The sequence below is a fragment of the Somniosus microcephalus genome, unplaced genomic scaffold (assembly GCF_052327205.1).
Source record: "Somniosus microcephalus isolate GS21.2 unplaced genomic scaffold, FLI_Smic_1.0 unresolved_chr7, whole genome shotgun sequence".
NCBI classification, from domain to species: Eukaryota; Metazoa; Chordata; class Chondrichthyes; order Squaliformes; family Somniosidae; genus Somniosus; species Somniosus microcephalus.
Window position 1 is genome coordinate 18,941,634 of NW_028225185.1, and position 12,599 is coordinate 18,954,232.

The 12,599-nt window shown below is 48.6% G+C and overlaps 1 protein-coding gene across 1 annotated transcript in view; it reads left to right on the forward strand.

The window, feature by feature from the left end:
* Positions 1–12,599, forward strand: part of iqgap3 (IQ motif containing GTPase activating protein 3) — a 123,471-nt gene that overhangs the window by 4,219 nt on the left and 106,653 nt on the right. Inside the window, exons 2-4 of the mRNA XM_085978748.1 lie at positions 4,099–4,198; positions 6,813–6,969; positions 9,534–9,611. Coding sequence (XP_085834874.1) covers positions 4,099–4,198; positions 6,813–6,969; positions 9,534–9,611 — 335 coding nt within the window. The remainder of the gene's footprint in view (positions 1–4,098; positions 4,199–6,812; positions 6,970–9,533; positions 9,612–12,599) is intronic.

The window sequence follows — 12,599 nt, forward strand, 5'->3', positions numbered from 1 at the left end:
ATTAAGACGTGTTCACCAGCTTCGAACAGTAAATGTTGGAAGGCGTCAAGAAAAGGAACTTATTTTGGATCAGTATGGGTGGGCGTGTGTGCTGTGAGGAGGATGCCGAGAAACTCCAGTATGATTTGGACAGGTTGGGTGATTGGGCAGATGCATGGCAAATGCAGTATAATGTGGATAAATGCGAGGTTATCCAATTTGGTGGCAAAAACAGGAAGGCAGATTATTATCTGAACGGCAATAGATTGGGAGAAGGGGAAGTGCAACGAGACCTGGGTGTCCTTGTGCACCAGTCGCTGAAGGTAAGCATGCAGGTGCAGCAGGCGGTTAAGAAGGCAAATGGTCTGTTGGCCTTCGTAGCGAGAGGATTCGAGTACAGGAACAAGGATGTCTTGCTGCAGTTGTACAGGGCCTTGGTGAGACCGCACCTTGAGTATTGTGTGCAGTTTTGGTCGCCTTATCTGAGGAAGGATGTTCTTACCATGGAGGGAGTGCAGCGAAGATTCACCAGACTGATACCTGGGATGGCAGGAGTGACGTATGAGGAGAGATTGGGTCGATTAGGCTTATACTTGCTGGAGTTTAGAAGAATGAGAGGGGATCTCATTGAAACTTATAAAATTCTAACAGGACTGGACAGACTAGATGCAGGAAGGATGTTCCCGATGGCGGGGGAGTCCAGAACCAGGGGTCACAGTCTAAGGATAAGGGGTAAGCCATTTAGGACTGAGATGAGGAGGAATTTCTTCACCCAGAGAGTGGTGAACCTGCGGAATTCTCTACCACACAGGGCAGTTGAGGCCAATTCATTAAATATATTCAAGAAGGAGTTGGATATATTTCTTAAGGCTAAAGGGATCAAGGGATATGGGGAGAAAGCAGGGACAGGGTACTGAATTTGGATGATCAGCCATGATCTCACTGAATGGCGGAGCAGGCTCGAGGGGCCGAATGGCCTACTGCTGCTCCTATCTTCTATGTTTCTATGTAATCATGGAAATTTACGGCACAGAAGGAGGCCATTCGGCCCATCGTGTCTATGCCGGACGGAAGAGCTATCCAGCCCAATCCCACTTTCCAGCTCTTGGTCCATAGCCCTGTAGGTTACGGCACTTCAAGTGCATGTCCAAGTACTTTTAAAATGTGATGAGGGTTTCTGCCTCTACCACCCTTTCAGGCAGTGAGTTCCAGACCCCCACCACCCTCTGAGTTCTCAACTCCCCTCTAATCCTTCTACTAATGACTAAATCTCTGCCCCCTGGTTATTGACCCCTCTAAGGGAAATAGATCCTTCCTATCCACTCTATCCAGGCCCCTCATAATTTTATACACCTCAATTAAGTCTCCCCTCATCCTCCTCTGTTCCAAAGAGAACAACCCCAGCCGATCCAATCTTTCCTCCTCGCTAAAATTCTCCAGTCCTGGCAGCATCCTGGTAAATCTCCTCTACCCTCTCTAGTGCAATCACACCCTTCCTGTAATGTGACCAGAACTGTACACCGTATTCTAGCTGTGGCCTAACTCGTGTTTTTTAGTGTTTTCTGACTGTGAATTGAGGTTCAGACCTCTTATCCTATCCATCACCAGGTTACACACCTATTTGCACCTCCATAACATTGCCCTCCTCTGCTCCTACCTCTCCCCGCTGCCGCTGAAACCCTAATCCATACCGTTGTCAGTTCCAGGTTTGATTTCTCCAGTGATTTATTTTGTTACTATGCTGTGAAGCGCTATGGGGTGTTTTTCTACATTATAGGCGGTTATCAAACAAAATTTGACACCGAGCCACATAAGGAGACATTAGGACAGGTGACCAAAAGCTTGGTCAAAGAGGTCGGTTTTAAGGAGCGTCTTAAAGGAGGAGAGAGAGGCGGAGAGGTTTAGGGAGGGAATTCCAGAGCTCGGGGCCCAGGCGGCTGACTCCCTACCCACTTTCAAAAGTCTCTTCAATGCCTATCTCTTCAACTAAGCTCTTCTACTCCTTGCTATCTATTTTTCTTTTCTGTGAAGAGACTTTTTAGCCATATTAAAGGCACTGTATATAAAGCCATTGTATACTCCATTTCAGGTTTTTTTTAAAGCCAGTTTTCTCCTTGTCCCGGCTGAAGGTGCTGGGTAGCTCTTTGGTACCTCACCCGAGTATTCATTCTTCACGTGCGACCATAGACAGGCAGCGTCGGCAGGCTATTCGGCTGTGGGGTACATCGCTAATATGATTGATGCTGTTACCACCCAACAGCACATGTTCCAGCCCAGCAAGGGCCACTGGATAATGATCAGGGAGGGGAGCCCAGACCTGGGGCCTTCTGGTTGCTGCAGTTCAAATCCACAAGCAGATGGTGCCTTTGGCCCATGGCCATCGGGGGCTGCTGCATTTCTTTGACTGATTTACAACATTTTTGCTTCATGCCGTTGGGGAAATAATCTGCTTTTGATCACCGAGCCTGTGCCAAGTGTTGCCTTGAACTTGCCCTGTGTGAATACCGTTGAGCGCATTTGTATGAGATTCCATTTTAAAATGAACTGATTAATGCCTGCACTAAAATAGCAGAGAATGGAATTTCAAGGCCTCTCTATCATCACTTTATGAAGTGGAGAGCTCTCGGTCGAGCTGCCAGTGTTTAGAATTACACAATATACAGCACAGGAACAAGCCGTACGGCCCAACTAATCTGAACCGGTGTTTATTCTCCATACAAGAAGGGCTACAAATTGAAGTTTGCCCAATTCCTGTCACCCAAGAATTCCTACAAGAATCTTATAATCCTAGAGGAAACCCCTAATTTGGCAAACTCTGATTCTTTCAGCAATTATTAAAAGGAAACTTGGCTCTTCACCTCCCTACATTTTGTCCCTACGTAGTTGCACATCCAAGTGTAGCAAAGTGCAAAACAACATGCCAGCTTCTGTGCTCACTGACCTGTAGCTCCCAGTTAAGCAAGGCCTCGTTTTTGAAATTCTCATTCTTGTTTACAAATCCCTCCATCGCCTCGCCCCCCCCCCCCCCCCCTCTCCCTATCTCTGTAACCTCCTCCAGCCCCACAACCCCCCGAGATCTCTGCGCTCCTCCAATTCCGGCCTCTCGCGCATCCCCCGATTTCCATCGCTCCACCATTGGCGGCCGTGCCTTCAGCCGCCTGGGCCCCAAGCTCTGGAATTCCCTCCCTAAACATCTCTACCTCTCTCTCCTCCTTTAAGACGCTGCTTAAAACCTCCCTCTTTGATCAAGCTGTTGGTCACCTGTCCTAATACCTCCTTATGTGGCTGGATGTCAAATTTTGTTTGATAATCGCTCCTGTGAAGCGCCTTGCGATGGTTAACTACGTTAAAGGTGCTATATAAATGCAAGTTGCTGTTGTTTCTTTGTTTAATCTCTTTCTATAGGGTGTATTGGGCTTGGCGACTTGTTGATTTACCAAGCAAGACTGCAGGGGCAGTCCTCTCCTCCCCAGGCTGGTGCCATGCAACCTGGTGTGTCACGTGACCAGTGGAATATTTGACCATTCAGAGGTAGCCCCCTCGCCTCTGAGTCAGGGGGTCGTGGTTTCGCGCCCCACTCCAGGAACTTGAGCCCCTAATCCAGGCTGACACTCCAGTGCAGTACTGAGAAAGCACTGCACTGTCAGAGGCGCCGTCTTTCGGATGAGACGTTCAACCGAGGCCCCGTCTGTACTCTCGGGAGGATGTGTAAAAGATCCCACGGCCGCTATTGGAAGAAGACGGAGGGGGGGGGGCGGAGAAGTGGGGAAGTTCTCCCCGGTGTCCCGGGGCCAATATTTATCCCTCAATCAACATCACAAAAAACAGATGATCTGGTCATTATCACATTGCTGTTTGTGGGAGCTTGCTGTGTGCAAATTGGCTGCTGCGTTTCCTACATTACAGCAGTGACTACACTTCAAAAAAAGTACTTAATTGGCTGTAAAGTGCTTTGGGACGTCCTGAGGTGGGGAAAGGTGCGATAGAAATGCGAGCCTTTGTTTTTTCATTGTATACACGCTGCTGTGATGTGAGTGTTTTTGTTGCTCAGCCTGTTGAGGGTTTTTACACTGCTGTCAGATAGTGTGAGCGTGTTTTTGTCTCTCTGCCTTTTGACAGATGCTCTGGGCAATGAGCGCCTCACCGCGGAAGAGATGGACGAGCGCAGGCACCAGAACATTGCCTACGAATACCTCTGTCACTTGGAGGAGGCTAAACGGTGAGATGGCTTTCCAAAGGGCTGCAGTCTTTGGCCTTCTCCTTGGAGTAGGTCAGACCATGGAACTAAACGTGCAGAGCTGATAGATAGTTGGATCAGTAGCTGATGAAAGCTACTGGCCTGTGAGTGAGATAGAGAGTGAAGTGCTTCTTGCTGCCCACCTCCTACAATGTACAGATCAGTGTCCCTCTCTCTCAGTGGCATGGCGATGCACGCTTGTGCTATGGTGAATCATGTTCACTCCCAGTATACACGTGGATAAGCCTTGGCTCCATGGGTAGCACACTCTCGCCTCCGAGTCAGAAGGTCGTGGGTTCGCGTATCACTCCGAGGACTTGAGCCCGTACATAGAAGATAGGAGCAGGAGTAGGCCATTTGGTCCCTCGAGCCTGCTCCGCCATTTAATGAGATCATGGCTGATCATCCAAACTCAGTACCCTGTCCCTGCCTTCTCCCCATATCCCTTGATCCTTTTAGCCTTAAGAAATATATCTAACTCCTTCTTGAATATATTTAATGAATTGGCCTCCACTGCCTTTTGTGGTAGAGAATTCCACAGGTTCACCACTCTCTGGGTGAAGAAATCCCATCTCATCTCAGTCCTAAATGGCTTACCCCTTATCCTTAGACTGTGACCCCTGGTTCTGGACTCCCCGACCATCAGGAACACCCTTCCTGCATCTAGTCTGTCTAGTCCTGTTAGAATTTTATAAGTTTCAATGAGATCCCCTCTCATTCTTCTAAACTCCAGCGAGTATAAGCCTAATCGACCCAATCTCTCCTCATACGTCATTCCTGCCATCCCAGGTATCAGCCTGGTGAATCTTCGCTGCACTCTCTCCATGGCAAGAACATCCTTCCTCAGATAATCCAGGCTGACGCTCCCAGTGCAGTACTGAGGGAGCGCTGCACTGTCAGCGGTGCCGTCTTTCGGGTGAGACATTAAACCGAGACCCCGTCCGCCTTCAAAAGGTGGACCTAAAATATCCCATGGTACTATTCGAAGAGCAGAGGGAGCTCTCCCGGTGTCCTGGCCAGCACTTATCTCTCCGCCAACACCTAAAACAGATGATCTGTTTTTTTTTATCTCATTGCTGTTTGTGGGAGCTTGCTGTGTGCAAATTGGCTGCCGCGGTTCCTACATTACAAGAGTGACCACACTACTTTGGCTGTAACGCGCTTTGGGACGTCCCGAGGTTGTGAAAGGCGCTGGAGAAATGCAGATTATTTTTCTTTTCTTTCTTTTATATCACTTGTTATATGCCAAGCCGAATGGTTACGTATAGTCTGTCTGGACCTGGGCAAATACAAACAATCCCAGCCCCCTTCTGGAGTTACCCAACATGGTGATTTCCTCCCTCCCCGCCCCCAGAAGAGGAATTAATTACCTGGGATCGATAGATCATAGAATGATACAACACAGGAGGAGGCCATTCGGCCCATCGTGCCTGTGCCGGCTCTTTGAAAGAGCTCTCCAATTAGTCCCACTCCCCCCTGCTCTTTCCCCACAGCCCTGCAAATTGTTTCCCTTCAACTATTTATCCAATTCCCTTTTTGAATGTTACTATTGAATTTGCTTCCACCGCCCTTTCAGGCAGCGCGTTCCAGCTGTTTAAATAAAGGTAACAAGGGATATCAGCCACGATTAAATTAAATAGCAGAATGGGCTCGAGGGGCTGAATGGCCTACTCCTGCTCCTCTAACCGAATCGGTCTCAACTGTGAGCGGTCCTCCCCTCTTCCTCCGTCCGAATTTGTAGTTTGGACTCGAGAATGAAGGGCATCCAGTTGTAGGAAGTCACCGATGGAGCTGACCCCCAGCGTGAATCCGTGCTTTCGGGACGGAGAAGGGAGCGGGATCTTCAACTAATCCTCAACTCGTTATGCTTGTCTGGTTTACAGATGAGAGCGCCTCCGTGTATGAACTAGAGGAAAGCTCAGAGAAGTACAACCATAGTAGCAACGGCAGAATCGAATTAGGTTAGGGTTGGCTGTACGTCCCTGTTTCCCCGAGGACAGTCACCAGATGAGGTGCTGTGTCCCCGGGGACACACATGTCACGAAACCCATCCCCGAGTAGACTAGATCCATATTCATTGGAATATATGCTTATCACAGCGTTAGACTTAATCACAGTTTCAAGTCAATGGACTGAACAGTGTTGTATTATTTATAAATGGCGCCTGAATACACTTCAATAGTCTGACGTCACAGCCGCGGTAATTATATGCACATTTGTTCTGCATTTGCAGTTTATATGTGCAACTATTTGAAATATAGGCTGCCAAAAAATGTTGCCTTTCTGCGCTGCGCAACCTGCATTTTCCGCCCTGGCTACTTGGCTATGTTCCCACCCCATGCGTCCCCGGATTTGGTTTAGACAATATGGTCCCCTAAACCATGTGCAGTATAAACTAGCTTCTCCCTTGAAGAAAATGCTGAGCAGTTGATGGGTGTGTTAGATCACACGTCCCCTTCCCCATCGCTCCCCCATCCCCTCGATTTGCTGTTTAGGCTGAAGAAGGGGGAATGACCCCCTTTGTGAGAGGTCGCCAGTGGCGATGTCCCCGAGTTCTCCTAAGCCGATGTTTGTATATTCTGGGCACTGATTTTAGATGGATGGAGGCCTGCTTAGACGAGGAGCTTCCACCAACGACTGACCTGGAGGAGAGCTTGAGGAACGGCGTGATTCTGGCGAAACTGGGCCATCGCTTTGCACCCGACGTCGTCCCGCAGAGGAAAATCTACGACCGAGAGCAGCTGCGGTACAAGGTACGACGGATATCAAGTCCGTAGAAGGTGCGCATCGTGCTGAAATGGGCGGAGGGCTCGCCCCGAGAGAACGCTAATGCTGAACCTGCCTCCATTTAAAAATAAATAACTTCACTGGTAGGATATGTCTACGAGCCCAGGTCATACTCTGTTGCGTTGGAGCAGTATGTACTCCAACAACGTCAGAGGTCGGTTTTAAGGAGCGTCTTAAAGGAGGAGAGAGAGGCGGAGAGGTTTAGGGATGGAATTCCCGAGTTCGGGGCCCAGGCGGCTGAAGGCACGGCCGCCAATGGTGGGGTGATTAAAATCGGGGGGATGCTCAAGAGGCCGGAATTGGAGGAGCGCAGAGATCTGGGAGGGCTGTAGAGCTGGAGGAGGTTAGAGATGGGGAGGGGGGCGAGGCCATGGAGAGATTGAAAACAAGGATGAGAATTTTAAAATCGAGGGCAGGATGTAGGCCAGCGAGCATTACCGATCCCGGGGAATGGAAAATAATTAATGTCAATTGTTCAATCTGCCACCCTGCCCTCCAGATCCTCCATTCAGGCAGAGAAAAATTCAGAGTTCAATAATTTTTCACTTGTGTTTTTGTAAACGGTGCGGGTTAGGCCACAGGCAGCGGAGTTTTGGATGGCCTCAAGTTTACAGAGGGTAGAATGTGGGAGGCTGGCCAGTTGGAATAGTCAAGCCTAGCGGAAGGTCTGCAGTGTACCTGTCAACTGTGGCACTCGAGAGGTGTTAGGAAAGGGTGCTCTGGTATACACGGGGTTTTATAAAGCGATTTAATAATCTAAACCAACCGACAGGAGCACCTAGCCATTTCTCAATCAAAGGAGAACTGAGCGTCCCTCCCAATGCTTCTAGGTACGTCAGCTAGCAGAACTTTGTGTGTGTGTGTGCTTTTGGTAGTCACTGCAGAGCTCTGCCTCTTGCTGGGGAGGTGTACGCAATGGCGCGTGTATGGTAAGGGCGCCTTTGGACCCGCCATATGCGACATTGCACCGGCTACAGGGTATAAAACCCAAGTCTTCGATTTGGTGACGCAGTTGAGGACGCCCCAGCGAGGCGCAGTCCCCGCTACCGCGAGCGCAAGAGGTTTTTTAAAAATGTATTCTCGGGGATGTGGGCGTCGCTGGCATTCACTGCCCATCACTGATACAACTGAGCGTGGCTTGCCAGGCCACTTCAGACCACAGCTAAGAGTCGACCGTGTTGCTGTGGGACTGGAGTCACCTCTAGGCCCGGACCTAGGTCAGGACGGCAGGTTTCCTTCCCTAGAGGGACACGAGTGAACCAGTTGGGTTTTTACAACAATCCGACCGTTTCATGGCCAGCTGTCTTGAACTGAATTCAAATTCTCAAAAGTGGCATGGCGGGATTTGAGCACGCGTTCTCTGCTGCCCGCCCCCCCCGGTCTCTCGTCAATGTGCTTCCATTGTGGAGCTGAGCCACAGACTGCGGGAGGACCCAGGTTTTGATGCTTGGTCTGTGCTGAGATAGCTGATTTTCACTGCAGAGATCTTGCGATTGGGAGAAGGGGAAGTCCAACGAGACCTGGGTGTCCTTGTGCACCAGTCGCTGAAGGTAGGCATGCAGGTGCAGCAGGCGGTTAAGAAGGCAAATGGTATGTTGGACTTCGTAGCGAGAGGGTTCGAGTACAGGAACAAGGATGTCTTGCTGCAGTTGTACAGGGCCTTGGTGAGACCACATCTTGAGTATTGTGTGCAGTTTTGGTCGCCTTATCTGAGGAAGGATGTTCTTGCCATGGAGGGAGTACAGCGAAGATTCACCAGGCTGATACCTGGGATGGCAGGAATGACGTATGAGGAGAGATTGGGTCGATTGGGCTTATACCCGCTGGAGTTTAGAAGAATGAGAGGGGATCTCATTGAAACTTATAAAATTCTAACAGGACTAGGCAGACTAGATGCAGGAAGGATGTTCCCGATGGTCGGGGAGTCCAGAACCAGGGGTCACAGTCTAAGGATAAGGGGTAAGCCATTTAGGACAGAGATGAGGAGGAATTTCTTCACCCAGAGAGTGGTGAACCTGTGGAATTCTCTACCACAGAAGGCAGTTGAGGCCAATTCATTAAATACACAAGGAGTTGGATATATTTCTTAAGGCTAAAGGGATATGGGGAGAAAGCAGGGACAGGGTACTGAAATTGGATGATCAGCCATGATCTCATTAAATGGCGGAGCAGGCTCGAGGGGCCGAATGGCCTACTCCTGCTCCTATCTTCTATGTTTCTATGATCTCCCAGCCCCTCGGGCGGCGATGAAAGGTTCCTGCTCCTGATCAGTATCCGGTGTGCTTGTCTGGAACGTGGATGCTTCCACGGTCAAATTCACAGCCCAGGTGTGTACACACAAAGAAAGAGGCTCAAATAGATAGCTGTCTCTCCGCATGTTATAAACACCTCCTGGGGAATGGAAAATAATGAATGTCAATCTACCACCCTGCCCTTCAGACCCTCCATTCAGGCAGGGCACACTTGCAACTGGCGCTACTGCATTCCGGCGTTCAGAGTTCAATAATGTTTCACTTGTGTTTTTGTACAGGCAACTGGGCTGCATTTCAGACACACAGACAATATCAACCACTGGCTGAATGCGATGTCCAAGATCGCCCTCCCGTCGGTACTGTACAGGACGTTTCCTCTGTATTTCTCTCCTTATTTGGAACGTTTGTCGTGATTAGGGCTTTGTGATTATTTTTATGTATTGAGCACTCGTGCACAAATCTTCGTAGGTGGCAGGACAAGTTAATAGGGTTGTTACGGGATCCTTGGCTTTATGAATAGAGTACAAAAGCAAGGAAGTTTGCTAAATCTTTAGCTGAGGTCCAACCAGTGATGTGTAGAGCATTGTGTCCAATTCTGGGCTCCGCACTTTAGGAAGGATGTCACGGCCTCGGGGAGGGTGCAGAGAAGATTTACTAGAATGGCGCCAGGGATGAGGGGCTTCAGATATGTGGAGAAGCTGGGATTGTCCTCAGAGCAGAGAAGGTTAAGGGGAGATTTAATCGAGGGGTTCAAAATCCTGAGGGGTTTTGATCGAGTAGATGGGGAGAAACTGTTTCCACTGGGCAGGAGGGTCGGTAACCAGAGGACACAGATTGAAGATAATTGGCAAAAGCCAAGGAGCCGATGAGAATTTTTTTTTACCCAGTGTTGCTCAGATTTCGCTAGATGATCGAACAGATAGGTTCGCAATTTTCCTTTTAGGGTTCAAATGTAAGTTTTGGCCTGAACAAACACACAGGCAACAGATCTCGTGTACAAAGATTTATCTTTAATAAATGCTTAACAAACACTGTTCATTATTTAAAGTACAATTCCAAAATATAAGACACTCAACTTCGATTGATATTACCCTGGTTTGGTCCGAGGTGATCAATCTCTGTCCAAACCTCTACGTAGGGTTTCTGTCCCCAGGTCCCTGCTGTCGAGTGTCGCTCCCAGGTTGTCGCTCTCTATGTGGGGTTTTTCCTCCCGGTTTATACTATCCTATAATCGGTCCCATCTCTTTGGTTACACATTTGTTACTGTCCCTGCATCCTGATGATTGGTTTACCCTATTCCACATCCTGGCTCATCTCCTTGATTAGTTTACGTCTGACTTCATCCATTTTCTCTAACTGACTCATTGTTTGTTCACTGGCGTCTGTAGTGACCTCACTCGTGTCTGACGAGGTTACCTATGAGCCCTCTGTTTAGAACATTCCTGAACCTCTGCATTATTTATCCATTATCCCTTACACATGGTGACTCATCCATTTTATTTCAGTTTTCTTACATAGCTTCCAATTCCACACCAGTGAGTTATGATGCTCTGGAATGCGCTGCCTGAAAGGGCGGTGGAAGCAGATTCAATAGTGACTTTCAAAAGGGAATTGGATAAATACAGTACTTGAAATGGAAACATTCGCAGGGCTGTGGGGAAAGAGCAGGGGAGAGTGGGACTAATTGGAGAGCTCTTTCAAAGTGCCGGCGCAGGTGACTATGGCCTCTTTCTGTGCTGTATGATTCTATGAAAGGCAAGTTAATTCCTCTTCTAACTGCACCTCTTTTAGTTCTGTCTGGGACAGCCAGCCAGCTGGACAAGGGAGTGACCCACTCCCAAACGAATGGAACTGACCATTGGGAAATGTTGGCCGGAGCTGATTTTCCCACTTTACCATCTCCGTGTGTGTGGAGAAGTGCCTAATCTTTTGGGAGGTGGGCGAACTCACCATGGGAAAAGCTTTGTCTCTGGGCTGCGTGTAACAAGACTGTAAATCTAATTATAATTGTATTTACGCCTGGTACACGGAAGAAACATTACTCCCCTCGTGGGGCTTCACGAGGGCAAACCACGGGATTTAATTCCCTCTCTGCACTCTGCTCTCTCCAGCAGTTTAAAACCAACAGTAACCACTTTATTTTCTTCCCGCAGCCAATACTATCAAACACATATCAACGAGTCATTCACATTACTGTTTATGGGACCTTGCTGTGTGCAAATTGGCTGCTGTGTTCGCCTACATAACTGAACTTCAGAAAGTAATGAATTATATCGTTTCTGAGGGATATGGTGATGAGCACCGTATAAAGACACGCTCGCACTGTGTTAAACCTGTATTCAAATTTTGCAGACCCCTCTCCTCCGAACACATTAAAGTGCACTATAAATGGCACATAGCAGGAATTAAATCTGAATGCTTTCTTTTTGAATCTTTAAAAAAAAAATGTGTATATATATACTTTTCCTGCTCCATCACTCACTGGACAAGAAGGCGACCTGGCTCCGTCCAGACTGTATTTTAGTCAGCTGCTGGGAGATGTCTGAGAGCAGACGCAAGGGCAAACGGGAATCCTTGTCGTAGGCCCAAGCCATTCGGAGGTGTACCAGAACTGGCTGGAATAACAACAGAAAATGCTGGAAACACTCAGCAGGCCAGGCAGCATCCGTGGAGAGAGAAACAGAGTTAACGTTTCAGGTCTGGGACCCTTCGTCAGAACTGGAAAAAGCTGGAGATGTAACAGATATTAAGCAGGTGCAGAGACAGAGGGGTGGGTGGGGGGGGGGGGCGGGTTAGGAGGGGAGGAAGGAATTGAAAGAACATCCTGTACTTTTGTAAGAGGCAGGAAAGATAAAATGTTGCAAATGGGAATGGCAAAAATCATACAGCATGAAAAATGGGGGCAGGGATAATTATCTGAAATTGTTGAACTCGATGTTGAGTCCGGCAGGCTGTAAAGTGCCTAATCGAAAGATGAGGTGCTGTTCCTCGAGCTTACATTGAGCTTCATTGGAACAGTGCAAGAGGCTGAGGACGGCGAGATCAGAGTGGGAGTGGAGCGGAGAATTAAAGTGACAGGCCACCGGAAGCTCGGGGTCCCCCTTAGGGACTGAACGGAGGTGTTCCGCAAAGCGGTCACCCAATCTGCGTTTGGTCTCCCCAATGTAGAGGAGACCGCATCGTGAGCAGCGAATACAGTATACTAGATTGCAAGAAGTACAAGTAAATCGCTGTTTCACCTGGAGTGGCTGCTTGATTCTGTAAAAAAGGGGGGAGGGGGGGGAACAGAAAATCTGAACTGGGAATGGAAAACTGCTGGACGTACACCGCATGCTGATCAGCAC